The sequence below is a fragment of the Temnothorax curvispinosus genome, unplaced genomic scaffold (genome assembly GCF_003070985.1).
Source record: "Temnothorax curvispinosus isolate PA1 unplaced genomic scaffold, ASM307098v1 QBEX01010053.1, whole genome shotgun sequence".
NCBI lineage: Eukaryota > Metazoa > Arthropoda > Insecta > Hymenoptera > Formicidae > Temnothorax > Temnothorax curvispinosus.
Window position 1 is genome coordinate 1,402,940 of NW_020219833.1, and position 20,058 is coordinate 1,422,997.

The window sequence follows — 20,058 nt, forward strand, 5'->3', positions numbered from 1 at the left end:
ATATATATATATATATATATATATATTATATATTCCCTTTACACGTGATTTAAACATCATAAATTGATTTGAAATAACTCATTTTTATTTTAAATAACATTTTATACTGTATATTATTTGATATCATATAAATGCTGTGTTTCAAACATTTCGGATCGGAAAATGATATTAAAATAGAATATGCATATTACTGATATCATTGTAATAATTAATAATACGTTAATGACACTAGTGTGAAATTACATTATAAAATAATTCGAAAATTATGCATTAATCGTAATACTTGATGAAATCACAAATCGAATAATTTTATAAAAGCTGGAAAATACATATTTTGTGAATATACATTGCAAATATATATTACAGATATATGCGTAGTGGTTTCTTTTGAACTGAAATATGCAACATTGTGATAATAATTAAATTTATTGCGACCAATTAACCTCGAGCAATAATTTCACCATAGATCTAAATAAAACGCACAATACGTTCAATAAAATTTGACCTAAATATCGTAACAAGATAAAATATGTTGCTACTTAATTGTGATTCAGTGCTGGTCGCATTAATATTCGACATTTAAGTTTTCTATTGATCTCTGTCCCTTGAGTATAGGTGGAAACTGCATTGTGTAAATCGTTGGATCCCTTGGTCCACAAATAGCGTGAATTATTTGGTAGGTAATTATGTACAATTCTCCCCATGGTAATGATATGCGATTAACTGATATCACTGTCATTATGGATACTTATGAATAAATTAAACCTAATAAACCGTGAGATTCAGGGAGAGAAGTAAAGGGAAGAGAGTCTAGCATGACTGACAAAGTACAAGCGAACTGCCGATTTCACAACTGATCGCAGTTGATATTTATCTTGCAAGCATTGACCTAAATTATTCTCGCAAGCTAAAGAGAGATATGGATATTATTAATATGACACCAAGTATTGATTTTAACAACATCCTCAACAGATGTTATTATTTTATAAGTATCTACGATTAAAAATTTTAATTTTACATATCCATCCGATAGTACTAATTTATTTTATCAACTCCATTCCTATACTGATTTTTAATAACGTTTAATAAGTTTTGTGTATCTGTCCGTATATTAACGCACAATTAATCAAATTTTTTGCTTTCTATCATATATGATAGGAACCGTTATCTTTATAAGTCGATGAAAATTTTGGATATTTCTTTATAAACGTATATACGCATCGGATTTTTTTCTCGAGATATATATATTGATAAATGGTAGTTTGTTCGACGATCGGCCATCGTTTTTTCTAGTGAAAAAAGAGAATGACATATTCGCAGGAATTACAATCTACATTCTACGTTTGTTGTAGGAATAGCATCTATAACCCATCTCGCAATTTATGAAAGCTGCGAACGATCCTGCAATATCTGAGTTATTACGCTTCACTGTTAATAGCCAGTAAACTGAATAGAACGTAATATATAAGGGGGGTAATGAAATCTAATGAAAGTTCAGAGTTTGTCAATTGGAAGTAATAAAGCTGAAATTCTAAAGGCCACGCTATGCTTTAATAATCCACTAATATATACTTAGTAGCTAATTAACTACACAATCAATATTTTTCACTAGATTTAATTCAGTTATGAACATTCAATTCAGATGAAAACATAATTATTGCATAAATGTTTGTACATATGGAATTTAAATTTTTGATAAATATAATTCTAAAATAACATATCCATTATATCAATTATCTCGTTACTGAAACACTGATTATCTAATTATATACTGCAGCTATAGAGAAATACATATCATAGATTTTTATAATGCACGTAAAATATCGTATGTGAAGTGCAGCGTTCGCCAACGGTAATCCGGCTTTACATCTCATCAAAATAACAATGCGACATAATACCCGGATAAAATCGAGTTCACGAATGTTTGTGACTCTCGTTGCAAATCGTTGTTGCATTTCGCGCAGCGAAAAACTGATATCCACGTTTATACGCTTGTTGTGAATTTATCATGTAAATTGTTAGATCGCATTCATCACATTATCTTCCCCATAAAGATAAAAATATATTCTTTTCAATTTATATTTTCCAGACAGCTACGTTTGAAAATATTTGATAAATCAGAGCTATAAGGATTAAAGTTCTTTCCTGTCGACACATGCAAATTTAAAATGTTACTGATGTATCATACAATCACGTATATAAGAACGCTTACTGTATTATGTTCTGCAATCTAAGAGAGGAATAGACAAAAGCAGTTTGTCAAAAAGTAGGGAACGTTTATCTTACATTATCTTACATTTTGATATATATGATAAAGTAGGGATGTTGTAATGAGTTTTACTGCGAGAGAGACGTGCTCTGTTGAGTTAGCGAGCGATAACAGATAACGGGAAATTCGATTTGACGTATACCCGTTCAACCGTAAACAACAGTACGCCAAAAAGAATGTCTTAGCCTCCATATTCTTGCCAGTTTCTGAAATAGCATCGAGTGAAGGCGTTCACATTACCCGACCTTTCCTTCGAGACGGGTGTCTCATCCATTTTAATGTTTCTCTTCGAAAACGCACCACGGGCCCGCATCTTTATCCACGAATGACGAAATTGCTTTACTATGCTAAAAATTCAATTTAATCTTCTATTCTTTATTATCGTCCGTGGGGGACACTCGCGTTTTTTCTCAAAAATTTTTTTAAGGAAATGTAATCAGTCGCGTTATATTGTGATAAAGAATTGAAGAAGTGACTTCTATATTAATTACGTGTTAGATAAAAAAATTGTGTTTTACTGGTATTGTTATGGTTGCTTATTTTTCTTCTTGAAAATCTGTTGCTGTTATATCATTCTTCAAAATTATGATTCTCCGTAAAGACGATTTCCCTCAGGATATTCATTGAAAGGATGACGGAAACGCCGCGCAAGATTTACATCTTGCGTTACCGCAAGATAAGTGAACTGTTCATTTAGAAAGCTTTCCGTCGATTTCTCAAAGTGACATAAATACGAATGCGTCGCAAATGGCACTTTCAAACTGCATTGTGGCTCTTTAACGCGGTCGTCGCTATATGTTCGTGATTCCCGCAGGATGTTCGTCTACTCAAAGATTCTAACAGAAAAGTACTAGAGATTTAAGCAAAATACGCTTCCGCGAGCATTACGCTAGTCCATTAGGCTTAGATCTTAAGAAGAGGATAGCTCCACGCGAACATTCAGTGAAATATGTAATACATCTCAAAACCAATGACGTATGTTCTCATGGCAGATATTAAAGCCAAGAAATGATGCGAAAAATGTTTTGACTTTAGTACATATCAATTTTTGAGTTATATAATCGACTATAAAGCAGAGAATACATTTTTAAAAACAGTCTCAAGGATGTAGATAAAAAAAATGGTTCCGCGATTAATTTTGAACAAATTTTATAAAATCTTAGCCTTCGTTAACTTATGATTATTAATAGTTTCAGAGGAATTTCATATATGTATATACAAGGTGTTAAATAATAAATGTAATATCCGCAGAGAGGAAATAGAACAGGTGAAGCGTTGTGTAATTAACAACGGCTAAATATGAGCGTAGCAACAGTAAACGCTGAGCTGCCTCTATTCTCGTTGAATCGTGCGAACGCACGCTAATTCGCAGATTTGTATTTATTAATAACTCGTTATTTATTGTATAATAATAAAAGAGTACAGGACTTTTCTCTTCAGTTTGACTCGCTTTACCTACTCTCTGGCGGTATTATATTGATTATTATACACTCTGTATATATTCACATTATATTCACACACATATATATATATATATATATATATATATATATATATATATATGTATTTTAATAGTCGTTTACTGCGAGTAAGAGAAGATAGTTGCGGAGGTTAGCGTTCATATACGGTCGAGGAAAGCGATGTAGAAACTACCTTAACAATATTAACATTTTAGAATGCTGCTCGAGCTAGAGCTAGGCTATAGATACGGCAAAAACCGATCACTAGTAAACTCGCTAGTAAATTATATCAACTGGTACTGATGCACAACCACCACGATTATAGATTATATTGTGATAAGGCCTAGATTATGATTTTCCTTTTGATTATATAAGAGGGTATCTCACACGAACATTACGTACGATATTTTATATTGAAAATTAATTAGAATTGAATATCTTAATATGAAAATATCAATGTTATATTTTTTCAATAAATATTAAATTTACCGTGCGACAGTCAATGGTACAGTTAACAATTAACAATTTATAGCATATTTATCAAGACTAATTAGAAATGCAAGAAAACAAAATATATCTCGACATGTATTTGCCTTTTAAAGTCCAGACGGTCTATAATTCAGGGTCAGATTTTAAGATAGAATTTTACTCGTAATTTTGCCGAAAATGTTGCGTCAAAAAATATTTTTAGGAATCTGTATATACGCGTTTATATACATATATATAGGGTATTTCACAATCACCGTACAGTATTTTAATAGCGTATTTTGGAGGTAAAATAAAGTAAAAAACTTCTAATACGAAAAGATCAAGGTTGTAATTTTTAAATTATAATCGATCACAAAGATAAGTACTAATATCGCATAGAAGGCTCGAAATTACACATACACTTCGGTCTGTCATTTGTTGTTGATTTTCACAGTTAATATCGTTAATAATTAATATAATTAATATATATTTCTATTTGTAATTCTATATGCTGCACACTTGCATATGTGCGTATATCTTAACACATATTTGTAAATCTATAATAATATACATATAGATATGTGTTAAGATATACACATGCAAGTGTTCAGTAGATATAATTACAAGTAGAACTCTATTCTACAATTAAATGCGAGTTATAGATAATCTAAGATCTTAATATGATAAATATTACGCGGTGGGTAATGAATTGGGCTGTAGGCTAGCACACAGTGCCCGGCATTTGTTTTTTGTGGCTTTGAAATTAGCGCGCATACTGTTGTATAAAAAGTCACTATTCGCACGTAGAGACTCGAGCTGTTAGCCAGAATAGCCAGGTAGCGGCCACTCCGCTTATTGTCTCTCGGAACGTAATCGCGGTAAGATCATATCGTGATCGAACCCCGCTGTTAACTCGTGCTGTTCACAATTCGAATTCGGATTACATTAAAAAGATCAAATGAATATCCATTTAGACAGATATCTCTCTCTCTCTCTCTCTCTCTCTCTCTCTCTCACGCGCGCATAATTCGTTTAATTTAGGGAATTATAAATTGCTGCTTCGTAGTACATAACTTATGGGCGACAATCATTTCCCTAACGTCGATCGAAATTATCTGGCGCCGCGCCGTACTTGGAATTTCTCGTCGATTTATCTAACATTTCCGGATTTAGAGCGCGGTACCTAACGCACGAATTATCGGGCCGAGTCGGTTCGAGCAACGAAAAGCCATTGCGATGTATCAAATGTTCACTAACATTTGATTTGATATATAAGGAATTTTATTTTGTAGTTATTAGTACCTACATTAAATATCGCGGAAGCAATCAGTTGGTTGGCGCTCGGTACGGCGCATTTTTTGTTTCTATTATACGCTAGAGTAGCGTTGAAGTCATTCGCGCGGTATTATCTCTCGGTACGCGTGACAGGTACTAGAGGATGAGAGACATAATTATTCCCTATATGAACAACACAAGTACAGCCCTAATTAGCTCCGTACGTTAACCACGCAATATAACTTCGGCGTTATATCAACCGACCGTTCGAGATTCGTCCATTACGCTAATTTACGGGACGTCGCGGTTAACAACGGGAGTGCCGTGCCAAGTGTCGTGCGATCCTTGTATTTTAACATAGCGAACAGCGTGTGCGATCGTAATTAACCGCGTTTTCGAAAGTGTCGTGTGAGAGCAACCAAAGAACCTGAGAGGAGAAGGAGGAAGAGGAGCAGGAAGTCTGGCACGCATTAGTATAATAGGCGACAGCGGAACAGCCATGAGATAATTATTTACTATTTCATTTGTTACTGTTATGTAAAATTCATTTACAATTATTTTAAAACTACTTCAGTAAACTACTACGAGCAATAATTGTTTTTCTGAAAGTATTTATTATTTTGAGAGTTACTTTAATTCGGATACACATATTTGTATTTTATAAGTTGACGTAATTTGCATTATTTACCATTAATTTTACATTATGTGATAAATGATAAGTTATACTTTATTTTGAGATAATGGATCTATAGAATAAAATACTATGAGATATATTTATTTACATAATGTATGCATATATTAAAAGTTTAAGAATATTGCAAATATAATATTTCATAGATATATTGTGTCTTATCGTAAATAAACTAGAATAGATTAGTATCAATATTTAATCTTAGAACATGTGTATAAGATTATTCATTGAATGTTATACGTACGAATTGTTATGCATATGAAAATACAGAAGTACAGACTATAGACAAAGCTCATAAAATAGAGTTTGTTAATATTTGACATAATATAATTTGCTAATTATGTGATTTAATTAACTAAATTTTATGAGACAAACTCGCGTAAAATGGTAAATACGAGGAGTAAAATATTTTACAAGAGCTTGCTTAAAAAAAATATAATAAAATATAATAGAGTAATTCTTGTAGAAGAAAAATTGTTTCCACACAAGATGTTATACCTTACATTCTTTATCAAATATTCTATGTACGATTTTTGAAAAATTGGAAATATTACATAGAAATAATATCTCAATGATGTTGTTTCAACAAATTTTTAATATCAATCATATAATTAATTAATTAATTAATTAAATTTTCTTATTCGTTATTTACATTAATATTGAAAAATAAAGAAAATGAAATTTAAGAAAATTATAATAAATATATATAAAATATCGGTATTTTTTTGTAAAATACTAAGTTTTAATTTAAATTTCTTCATGATATTCATATTTCATGGACAATAAAGACCTCAGATAAGTTATTTATGTGTACATTAATATAAAACAAAAATAAATTGATTTATATAAAACAGAATAAGGAAAATTTGTTCAGTTCTCCAGAATATACTATATCAAAATACCGCACCATCCATAATGAATGTAAGTAAGATCTTCATATACAAAATTAAATATACAGGAAATACATTTCCTCAATTAATTTCAAGGATGTTAGTTCAAGATAATGTTAAATTAAAATATTTATTTAGTTACCGAAATATTTAATGTTTAAAACTGCAAAAAGTATTTTTTTTTTTTTTTCATAAAAATGTTATCAAGGAAAAACATAAGTGTAAGGAAAACATGAAGAGCAAGGAAACATCTTGTGTGTAATAGGTAGACAGACTCGGTTCGTATATACCTTTACGCCATGAACTGCATCTTAACGTTTATATGATCCTACCGCACTACAAACGAGCGTTTCTAGACTTTCTAGCCGCATACAGGATACAAATTAATTCTCATCTCAGCCACAGCTGCTAGATACGGCGGCTTTTCAGCTTTCGCATAAATCGCGGTACTGTTATAGGAATTTAGAAATTTGGTAAAATTTAACCGGTGCGGAAATTTTTATTAGATAACGAATTCGCGTAAATCTGGTTTGAAGTTGAACTGTCTTCGCTGCACAAGCGATTGGTGGTTTTCGTTGATAGAGAAAAGGACAGGCGACCGCGGATGATTAGCGGAGGAACAGAACGCTCATAACTTTGTCTATTGTATCCATCTAGTTTAAATTTCTATTTACTTTCGCGCCAAAAGTTTGCAGCGAAGGGCTCAAGTGTCGTGTATGAGTTTGCGAAGAGCGACGAAAGCGTAAACGGATTTTCCTCCATCCGACATGGCGGCTAAGGACCCGCTATTATTTACAAAAGTTCGCCGTTCCTTACTTTCCTTTCTCGCCAAGTCGTACGCCGCTTTTAACGAAGCGAGGCGTACACGAACTTTGAAGATACATAGCAGATGGTGCTTTTTGCGGAAAGTCTTTCTCTTTAATCTTTGCACCTAAGCTTTGCGAGAGTACGTAGTTTGTCCCAAATAAAATGAAACACGAATTAATCATATGCAAACGCGTTTGTGCTAAATTAACGCGAAGTATACTCACATAATAAAAAGAAAAATCCGTTTCGAGCATTCTTTTTAAAGCTATATAGTTGCGTATTTGTTTTTCATTAAATAGAGCTGTTCGAGATATTTGTTTTCTGTGAAAAATAGAGTTAAACAGAAACGGGATAAATTAAATTATCACTAAAAATAAAACAATAAAATAACTAACGCGTTTATTTTTTATTAATCAACAGGAACGCAGAGATTTTATCATATTGGAAAATTAATTTTCTCGTATAGAATTCGTTGAAATAGACTGAGCAATTTATTTCTGCCAGTAATATTTTGACAAATCACTAGTCCCTCTTAGTCAGTTATTATATGCCAGTGCTCGATACGCATATGTCTACAATCTACATCGATCAATATCGTTCAGATTACACTAGGCTATTTTTCTATTGATAGTACGATATCGCGAGATCATATTTTTTCCTCGCTGTGAATCGATGTACCTCTAGGTGCTTCACCAGCACGAAAAACGGAGGATGCGGACGATGCTTCAAAGCGGTGATAAATCTCATGCTACGCAATAAAAAAAAAAATCTCGTTCCTATTCGAGAAAAATTTGCCATGTAATGGATTCCGATCTTTTTGTATGCCGAGATTGTGCGTGTCCTACGCCACGCGCTCTCTTTTTTGCGTCAAATATCGAGGTAGCAATGGAGAGAAAGGCAGAAAAGAGAGAGAATCAGGAATTCGTACATATGCCCTTATATTCCCAGTTTTCCTCTCCAATGCGTCATCATACCAGCATTTCGCTATTGCGATGTCAGTGTAAAAAAAAGTCGTCCGTTTTTTTCGCATAACTTTAATTACCGCGGTTTTATTAGACGCGCTTGCAACGTACATGCGATGAACGGTATTGATCGCGCGTTCGTTTTTTATTGGAGATGTTCATATTCAGTAGTACAGCAAAATTATTTTATTACGACAAAAGGAATGGCCGCGCGATAAAGGAAGTTCTGCGATGGTATCAAAGAGCTGATCGCGGCAATATTAAAATATTTAAACGGTTAAATAATTGCCTTGCATTTGTATTAAGCAGTGTTGCCATAGACATTTTATTTTTGTTGATCATTAATTTACAAAATAAAAATTGAAACGTGAATAGGAATCCGCGATTCGGTTCTTTCTAAAGAAAGTGTTGACAGACGGAATTAGGTGAACCGAATAGTAAGAAATGAGAAATCTCATAAAGAGATATAAATTGTTGTCTATTGCAAGAACCGTCAAGGCAACGGGAAGATTGAGTAGCTTGAGACTCTTCGATCAATTCCAACGCAATAGTGAAACTCGACTCTACTCGATGATATCCGAGAAGGATCTTAGAAAAGATCCTTCACTTTTCTATCTTCATGTTCTTCACATTCTCGATAACACTACGCTGCAAGAAGCGCGTTATATATACATATATACACACACACACACACACACACACATCTGTCATATATATGTCGCACATTTACACACACAATGGATTTTCAATTTCAATTACCGATATTGCGATATCGACGGTGCGCTCGTTTACCCGTACTCTCTACCGCATTCTCTCCCTGGATTTACGTTGGATATTTTCCGCGCGTAATTAATTCGACCTAGTTTAACATCACATCGCTCGCTTACCTGGAGATTGGGTGGGCAATGATCGAGAAGCTCCAGCATGTGCCTGATGTTCTGCGCGTCCTGTATCACGAAATTCAGCTCCATGTCGAATTCACCGCCCACGAGCTGCACATAAAAAAAAGGAAAACACGTTAAAAACATTGATAATTGTACAGCTGTATAATCCGCAGTGTTTTATGCGTAACAATGTCGACAAGGCAAAGTTCATTCTAACAGCACGTACATTATTAGCTCTTCTGCGTCCAAATATATGAGTAGTCATAAATAGTAACTCTCATGGACACAAACGGATCGGAAGTTCCCGGGGAAATGTATGTGGATAGCGTCGGTATTTAATCGCGGAAATGTTGCTAACTGAAAGCTTCATCGCTCGATACTCGGACGTACGTCAAACGAATGGTTGTACGTAACGCCATTCCGTTATATCGAAATCCGGACAGTCACGCGCGGGGTGAAACAAATAATACCATTTTGACAACCAATCGCTGATTACCTTATGTTATTATCAACATTAATTGGTAGGAGCATACCTTTCCGAATCCGAATGCAGCAACGCTTTTGTCTACCTATAGAATCTCTTGGTTCATTAAATATGTTTCATGTTCGACGTTGAAAAACAATATCCGATTTACGCGATACGCATAAAATGAATAAATATCAGCATTTTGTAATATATGTATGGGCGAGCGAAAATTTGCATTGGATTATACATACATATTGCATCTTTTTAAGAGTATTACGGTATCGCTCGTTATTGCGCATAAAAGAATAATAAATAAAGCCACTTCAATTTCACGTTTTTTCACTCAAAAAATCTATATAACGTATGACGATTCGAGACGGTGATCGTCTGGCGAACTAATACATATATTTAGATCGACCGTGTAATAAGGATGTATTTTTAGGGATACCCAAAACGTTGCAGACGAAACATTTTGGACACGAAAAGTTTACGGGCTATGTCCGTTTGCGGTTCTTTTTCTTACTGGGACGACTTATATATAGCCGGACCGGAAGTGCTGCCTCTGCGGAGAGAGCGTAATTTCCGGGGAAGTATTTCGCGCTCATCCTCCGCGCGTTTCTTTTCTTTCTCGCCTTTCTCTGCTTCGTTTTCTTCGTAGACGTATCGGTATCGATCATGAATTCCTTACAGCCATATCCGTGTCTTCGGCGAGGTCATGACCAATTTTTACGAGCGTCGATCGCTCATAAAAATTCATAACTTACGCATCATCGTTTATAAAACTGCCTGTGCCGGCAATTGAAAGTAGAGGTTATCCCGGTTCAACGGTTTCGATCGAATCGGCACATCGGATCTTAACTTTACTTTCCGTTTCTGGAGGAGTTGTATTGTAAGCTGTGGCAGATTGGAATCGCCAGAATCGCGAAGAGCGTTGGTTTCGTTCTACATTCCGAAAGAATATTGCTGCAACTATTCTTCTGCGAAATACGTGAGAGCGAGGGCAAACTTTCCGCGAGTAGGAATGTTGCTCTTTCCAAACCTCACCAAACTCGCAACTAATACCGCATTTGGTGCCGTTAAAGCGTACACCGATGCCGCGCGATGTTGGAAAAATAGAATTGTTACAGAGGCACCGCGTTCGATAATGGCACGCTCGGACTTTCTCGCTTTTACCCAGCGCTTTTACCACGGTTTACCATAGCGTTCGGAAAGCTCATGTTGCGCGTAATAAGATGACAAAGTTTGCTACTCGATCTCGGGAACTCTCGAAACTAAAAGCGGCAATATCAACAAACATTGCGTTTGACTCGACTCTACAAGTAATAACAAGCAATTTCTGTGAGCAAGTAATCTGACGAATGATATGCCGGCAAAATTAACTAACATAACATTTGCAAACGACAGAATATCTGTCATTACTAAAAAATCTGTATGAAATTAAATTGAAATTTTATCATAAAATAAATTTCAAGACGTATATTGGAATATTTTTTACATCGAATTATGAATTATCTGATAAACTGTTTGATGAATTATATAAATTATCTGATATACTTTTTAATAAAGGAATCAATCGCTTTTCGGCATAATGTCTTGTTTTCTATTAATATTAAAATATTAATGTTAATAAAATTTTGCTACGGTTCTTTATTCCTCCGACGTTTACACGAATAATTGCATTAGATTAGAATGCCATAAAGGGAGAAACAGAATTTTCAAAGTACAGTCGTTTGGCGTACTCCCAACTATTTACAACGCAATTACATTCTTGCATATGCGATGCACTGTGGACATGAGAATGTACGCCCGGAATTTAATTTAATTCTTTTTTATGTTATATGTACTGCTAGCTATCCCATCACCAAAAATTAAAACTATTTAATCAAAATAAAATGTTATTTAATCATGTTTATGTTGGTAAAAATATTTTGCAACTATGTGATCAAATTATGCAACAGAAACATTTTTCTATAAAGTATGGAATATCTGTTATTAGAAAAAATAATCAGAGATTTATATGCAATTAATTTATTTGGATATTTCATGCTTGTCATTGTATGGAAAAGCTGAGATAGGGAGAGACACATGATGTGTGTAGATTAAAGTTTATATCGTCACGTATCGGCTCTTTCCGGAAATCGTTGATCCCTGGAGGAAAATAAATCTTTGCGTAATGGGAAGGGAGGGAGAAAGGTAGAGCATTATTGCCGATAGAGAGGGTTCGATGCCGCCAAAGCAATTTTTCGAATGACCGATATCACTTGCGCAAATCTTAACAGCCAACATCGTGCCGAGAATCGAAAGAATAATCGAATGACATTTAAAAAAAACTCGATTCGCAGTTTTCGTATCATCGCATTAGATCGCTTAATCTTCCTGAACTCACCCTCTGTTCTATGACACATAGACTCGCCCACGGTTTCTGTAAGACAATTTTTATATCATTTTTATATAATAAAAATATAATAAATTTAACATTAAGTTTGTTTTTGTCATATAAACTTTGATTTCTTGTTAATGTTGAGGATGTCTTCTAATGAAAAAATAGAAGAAATAGTAAATAAAATCAATCTTTATTTCTGATATGTTTTGAAGAATTACATGGTTTTCGGAGAAAAACGTCGGTTTTGTGTTCCGACAGTCTGAGAGGCGGTGAGTTCGGACAGGTTAAAAAAAAGAAAGTTATTTTACGTAGAAAAAAGTAATTTTACTTATATCCCTTTGTGTTTCGATTTTAAAATTTGAATTGAACGATACAATTCAGATATAATATAGTCCGACACTATTATATCTGCTCTCTTATTATTTGAAATCTACGTGTGTGAATCCTTCGTTCTTTGAATTTAGCAATTCCATTTTGGCTTTTATATCGCTATTTTGCAATGCACAAACGGCCACGCGACATACGTAATGCAGTCGTGTACTAAACCTGAATGACGCTATAGATATGTATGTATGTACGTGCAGCTGAGAGAAAATGAGGGCGGACAAACGAAAAGTGATGAGTCTCAACCGGCGAATTAAGGTCGACTGGTAGAGCTGGACCGCTAATTAGATACCACTCACTTTTACACCTGCATATCCTTTGACAAAAACTGTTACGCAAGGCACAGCGCACATCTAACTTGCATATTCGACACTGAGAGCCATTAAGGAGTTGCGTACTTACAAAATTAAATGTATAAAATTATTTTAAATTGGTAATGACGTTATTTAATCAGTTTTCTTAGTATTTTATAATAAAAATATTCCAAAGCTTTTCTATAAGCATATTTAAATATATATATATTTTTCTATATGCATATTTAAATATATATATATTATACAATTTAATTATTTTACAAATTGAAATATATGACGATATCAGATAGTCAGCGACAATTATTATGCGTAGTTACTAGTTATTTCCAATCAATTTAGTATTTTTGTTATCGGAAAATCGAAACTTAATAATTCAATTTCCAATTCTCTTTATGGGTCGTTAAAGTGAAATTTATTATAATACGCTTTGCTTTATGATGCAATAATCGTCGATGCAAAGCGAGAGCAAATAAATTTTATTGGAAAATTGATTTATTAGTTGTAAGCCGGTCCTTATTTGCGATGTACAAAGCACGGTGCGAACACGTTCGTGCTGTTTGTACTTGAAAAGTCTTTATCGAATTACCGCAGAGACAAATCCTGTTTGTGAAATTTTAGACGTCCTCCATTTCCTCTGAAAATGTATTTCTATTGATTCTATATATTTGTATAATGTTTTTGACTTTAACTTATTGCTAAAAAGGAGAGAAAGTTCTCGATGCAGAAAAGATGATACATTTTTCTTCTTTTGAAATTAACAAGATATAACGTAATTAAGAATGCATAGACTTTATATAATGTATATCATGATTTAATAATTTAATGACTAATATAATATATTAAACGTTCACAAAAAAAATTGCGGAAATATGTATCACGGTGATGCGACGTGAGAGTCTCCTCGTATATCATCTTGCGGAAGACCCGAGGATCACGAGCGTTATATCATTTCTGTCAGAGTAGGCAAGCACGTCTAGCGGATCAACGAGCACGCATCTACTTTGGGATGTCATTAATCTGCATCGAGATCTGCATTTCAATCGCCAAATGATACGGTCCACTGTTCTATGCGCTCTGGTGAGACTTCCGCGAGATCTCCATCGGCCTTGTATTTACATATCGGTACAAGGGGCTACGGTTACGCGTTCTGAAATGTCGACTCTGTGACAAGTCACCTCTCGGGAACATAACTCTGACAATATGAGTGCTGCATTTGAATTTGTAATACCGTACGCGACGATGCGCGTGTGAGTTACATATGTCGCGCAATACATGTCGAAGTAATCTCAGTCGCGTTAACTGCGTAAAACACGGCGTTTTAACTTTCGTTTAATCTCGCAGAATGCAAGTAGTTTCCCGTAAAATATTTCCGAAATATTTCCTCTTGAGTCCTTTTCATAGATTCAGAGCGTGTTAAAATAACGATAACTGCTCTTTTTCACTAATATACGATTTTCCTCATTTTACTAACTTTGATATAATGGTATAACAATACTTCGCTCTATACTTTATTCAATATTATTGCAAATCAATGTAATTCAATACTTTATACAAGTGTGTTCCACACTTGGTTATTGCATTAGTGAAAAGTTGAAATTGCGGGATATGCCACGTGTGTATGCAAGGAATATTCGAGCTGCTAGCGTGTCGTACCGTGTATGGATGTTGTTTTCTTCGGTTCACGGCCATTCAACCTAACATCGGAAATTCTCTTTGGGGCTACGCGCCAGGGCCGCCAGGGGTTATTTCGGTAGGGCATTTGCAAACTGTGTCCCGGGAAATTTCAGACCACGCGCCTATCGCCGCTCACCCCATCTTGCCACTTTACGACTTTCGGCGGCATTTGCTCGTAGTGTATAGGGGAACGTGGATTTGAGTAATTCTCTCCCTCTGTTGTGGAAACGGGGACTTCGTTGCTCCTTTCTAAACATTCCGCCACGTTGTAACAGCGTCATTGCGTTTAATTCCCATCTCAAGAAATAAGACCCGTATAATAAAACTCGTTTTATTTATTAGATAATAATCAGGAATTATGTTCACTGTATAAATATTAAACGCGTCAGAAGGAATTTGTTTGTTCAATATAATTTTTAAAGGAATTTGTTTGTTCAATTATGCATACGAGAAAATTTACACTCAAATGCATTCTGACATTTCGAAATAATTACGGTTAACTAAAAACACATTTTTAGCAATATGTTTGCAGTTCTTGTTTTAGGTTATTTTAAAATTGCAGCGTCAGCACTTGTAATGAATAAAATACGAGCTTAAAATGGTGCAGATTTACATGCTTTCATGTATGCTTATCTATAATGGAGAACAGCGGTCCTATCTCTCCATTTAGAAATAAGAGAAGATGCACGACTAGGGAGTCTGACATTCCGGGTGAACTATGTAACTCGCTCGCTCCTCTCCCGTCCCTTTTTCTTACGTTCGCGTACCCCAGCACTTCCGTTCAACATTCATATTTACCTCGCGTTGCTTCTTAATTAGACCGCCATCTTGGATGGTTTTAAATTCACGAGCATTGTTCTTTCTTTCACGATTCACACTTTTAGTCGCCGGGTCACCGATGAATTTTCGCTGGGTCGCTGTAAATTTTTAAGCTCGCGACTTTTTATGCACAAATATGGAGAAGAAAACAATTAATAACTTCCATCCTTCTCTTTGTTACAGCCGCGCAAAAAGTATGAGTTGATATTTAACTCTCAACTATCTTGAAAAGCTGGAAAAATATCCTCATTTAATCGCATGTTATTTACAGACGTAGGTTAACGCGTACGTTTTGCAACGGTATAAAACCGAGAGTAAAACATTCATATTGAAGCATAAGAAACGCGAAGTTTTCAGGTCTCTATTGTTAAATACGCGTACAAACGCGTAAAAACACCGTGTAGTTGTTAGCTACATGCTTCTGCTCAAAGAGAACAAGTATGTTACGTGCAGCGTTTGTTACATGTCGGTGCCTTTGTGAAAACGGAGTTTCCACCGTAGTTCTAGATCCGGTAGCAGCGCATATCACGTTTCAACTATGTCGGTGACAGTACATTGACTCCGATGGGGGAACGTGATGTCATTTTGAGGAGGCCAAAATCACAGACTTCCGCAACTATCCGGAACAATCTGATAAGTAACATACATTGCGTCGATTACAGATCCGTGTAACACCGGGGGTCAGCTATTTACGTATATGAACAGTACAGAGGAATTCCGCTGCGTTAAACCATGCTTGTTAATAGATCGCGTTATTAGGCAAGGATTATTAGCGACTACACCAAGCGAATTAATGGATATCATTCTATTGTCAGTGCTTTCGCCATAGAGTGATGCAGATGGACGAAAACCAAGGATTTTGTTGTATACATCCGCGAATTAAAGCCCCCCCCCCCCATTATCAGGTGGACGTAGCGCAACCAATTTCGAAATGTCAGAATGCATTTGAATGTAAATTTTCTCGTATGCATAATGCGCCGGTCGAAAACACGATAAACAGTAATGACAATACGTACGCTTCATTACGTACATTTGATCGAATCGTATTCATCGAGTGATTGTTTATTCAAGTACGCAGGAAACCACGGTTACGGAAACAATAGTTACGATAATAATCATTTCAATAACTCCCCAAAATTCTGCATAATTTGCTGCTGTTTATATGTTCAAGTTTTAGCGAGGTGTGCATTTGACGGTATTCCGTTCGTTTTCCCCCGCTTATTCAACATGAAAAGGAATTAATAGGAGAAATTCTCCGTAATTGGACCACGAGGCATCGCCACGTAAGCACTCTGTCACTTTCTAGATTGGGCTAACGCACACCGGACTCTGACATTCGCGCTGTCGTCAGGCGTCCTCGAACATGCATCAGAGGACGTAATCTGAGAGCCGTCTCGAGCCGTTGCGTTGCGTTGGTGCAAACTATCCGATTTGCATTCGGAGCAATGTTGAAGTCGGGGTCAATCTCACGGTTCCAGGGCTCAATGTGCGCTCCGCGTGCCAACGAATCCCGAGTCGGGATCATGTTTGGTAAATGCTAGATGATGTCTCTCCGTCCACCGTTGTGGAGTGTGTCACGAAAGTGAGATTACGAATTGGGTTTCCGTATGTCTGACATTACAATTAACAAAGCAATTATTGTCGGCTGTCACCGTGAATAACATAGACATAGCCTTCTTCCCATCTTCGAGAATAAACGGGTCGATAAAATCGTGCTTAAATATTATCCATATGTAGATATTATTGTATAAATATTTAAATCGCACAATTGAACTTTTCAAACCGACACTTGCATAAGAGAACTTAAAAATTAAAATTATATTTTTTCTCCTTTAAATATTTGAGAATTAGGCACACACAGAATCACGGATTGAGAATCATAACCCGTAAAAAAAGGAAGTAAATAAAAATAAGTTTCGCAGAGATTATTAATTCCTCGAGATTCACCATTTCGGTGTTTGACCAATTGTGATAATGAGCGTGTAAATCTAATAGAGAGTTCAGTTGTTACGGTAATTATTAACAGTCAAGCGAAACATTAGTCTAGCGAATGTTTCAAAATGTCATCTCTGGAACATATTAGTCCTTTCTTACATATTCCCTATTCTACTTAACGTTGTCAGGCGCTACCGTTCGCGTTCACGTACGGCAAACGACGACGGTGGCACTCACTCGGAGACGTTTCCTTAATTAATGAAACTTGTGACAATCCGCCGCGGATTGCATGCAGTATTTCCCCCGGCTTTAACAAGAATTCTACGCAATAGTGATGAAGGGGTCGTAAACAAGTCAAATAATGACAGCGCTGTGCCCTCTATTGGAGTCATCATTCTCTCTCATTACTGTTATGGGTTATATTCATTAGGAGAAATAGAAAAGAAAGTGCTCAAAGTTATCGGGAAGTGAAAGGGATAACACAAGAGCCGGTAGGTTGAGATGAGAATGATCGCGAGAGAAATCAGACGTGCGGTGTTAGTGCATCTCGTTCCTGCGGGATTCTATTCATCGGTAATGATACCTCTTTTGTGTCTGATAAAAGCTCTGATCCCGCGATTAGTCCCAAGTATTTGGCAAAACGAGTATAGATAATGACTCAAAATACTCTGAAGATAGGTTTCTAAAATAGCGTGCGCATATATTGGATTATATATCTTTGTGATGATCAGTTTCGATTCACGATGTATGAACTATTTTCTTGTGTGTCTAATATTAAGCGTCGAGTCGCGAGCACGTGATGATTCATTGGTAAGACAATAGAAAGAGGGAAATGTTTCACTCGTAAGTGAAAACTTGAACGGACTCGATAGAAGAAGAAGAGGTCTAAAGTATATAGAAAAATACTACTGTCCTACGGTGAAGTCTGAAGTTTCTCGACACACTATATATCCTGTACAGTTACGAATAGTTGTATTCTAGAACGAGAGGAGTTTTCAATTATGCACAGTTCGAATGTTAGGTATTGCTTTTTCCCCAGTGTCGGTAAAAGTAAAAAAGTTTCGGGATGCTGAGGAATGTTAGTCACGCATAGAGATTATTTAGCGAAACGGAAAGCAATAAGGCAGAAAAAAAAACGAAAACGTTTAATAATATTTCTCCTTAGAGCTTTTGTTGATTTGGAACACTCAGCATTTCATAATCTATATAAAAGCGTTTAATTAGTGAGAGATAATGCGTTTAAACTATATGCGACGTTGCATTCAATATCGTTTAATTCTGCGAAGCTCATCGTTTTAAACAAACTGTTAATTATGTACTAATGAGTTCGTGCTGTGATGAGAAATGAAAATTAGTTTTAGTTAAAACAAACTGACCGATAATTGTTTTGTTATGAGGTGTATTGCGCAAATAATCCTTAACCTGTTTAGTTTTCTTCTATATCTTATAATTAATAACCATTGCAACAATTGATAGAGCGAACAAAATGCCGATAAATATTGTATTTATATCACTGTTTAAAACCACTGTTTAAATCACTGTTAAAATCACTGTTTAAAATCACGGAACTGATTATATGATTCTTATTATCTCTGAAATAATGACTCTGAAATAGTCAAAAAATATTATGAACATTATTTATATTGTCAAAGCATATTCGTACATCATTCTAAACATTGTGCACTTTATATTTTTAGTATTCAGCTCCTTTTCCACTTAAGTGATGTTACCTTCCTTCGCATTCGCGCGTTCAATATAAATTGCTCGTCATCCAACCGTGATACGGCATGACATGTATCTCTTTCGATTGCCGTCTTTACATGTCAGAACACCAACAAAAAATTCCCGATAATACGACACGGCGCCCGCATAAAATACGAATTTCTAGTTTCGACATCAAAGTAAGGCGCGTACTCGGTGTTATGTAGTTCGTTGATTGCGAGCGACGAATCTCTATTCACGCAATTTTGGCAATCCTTTGAATCAGTTAATGGTTTAATTAAAATAAACGCGAGAACGCCGGTTACAGGTCCGCCAGATTGATGCATGTCTGTCGCAAAACCGTGTACGTCATTATTTACAGTGAGTTGACATGCTTCGTGTCGAGAACCGAGTTCCGTGCTAAAATCGATCGGACCGATCCTGTTTTCGCGTATTGTCCGTTCCCACGTACGGTTAACAATCTGTCGCTCTCTCACTCCTTCTCGATAAGCTTGTCAATTTTGAAATTAAAAAAAATGGTTGACCGAATGTATGTATAAATTTGGAACAATATTTTTGTTATATAAATGCGCGTAAAATGAAATGTACGAAATTGATTTTGATAATCATATTATTAAATAATAATAAGTCAAACCTATATGGATGTACAATCAAT

The 20,058-nt window shown here is 35.3% G+C and overlaps 1 protein-coding gene across 4 annotated transcripts in view; it reads right to left on the reverse strand.

Moving 5' to 3' along the window:
- LOC112459669 (neurobeachin) overlaps positions 1-20,058 on the reverse strand; it is a 190,817-nt gene that overhangs the window by 120,372 nt on the left and 50,387 nt on the right. For all 4 annotated transcript variants that reach the window (XM_025023900.1, XM_025023901.1, XM_025023899.1 and 1 more), the window contains exon 2: positions 9,710-9,814. In XM_025023900.1, the coding sequence (XP_024879668.1) occupies positions 9,710-9,814 (105 nt within the window). The remainder of the gene's footprint in view (positions 1-9,709; positions 9,815-20,058) is intronic.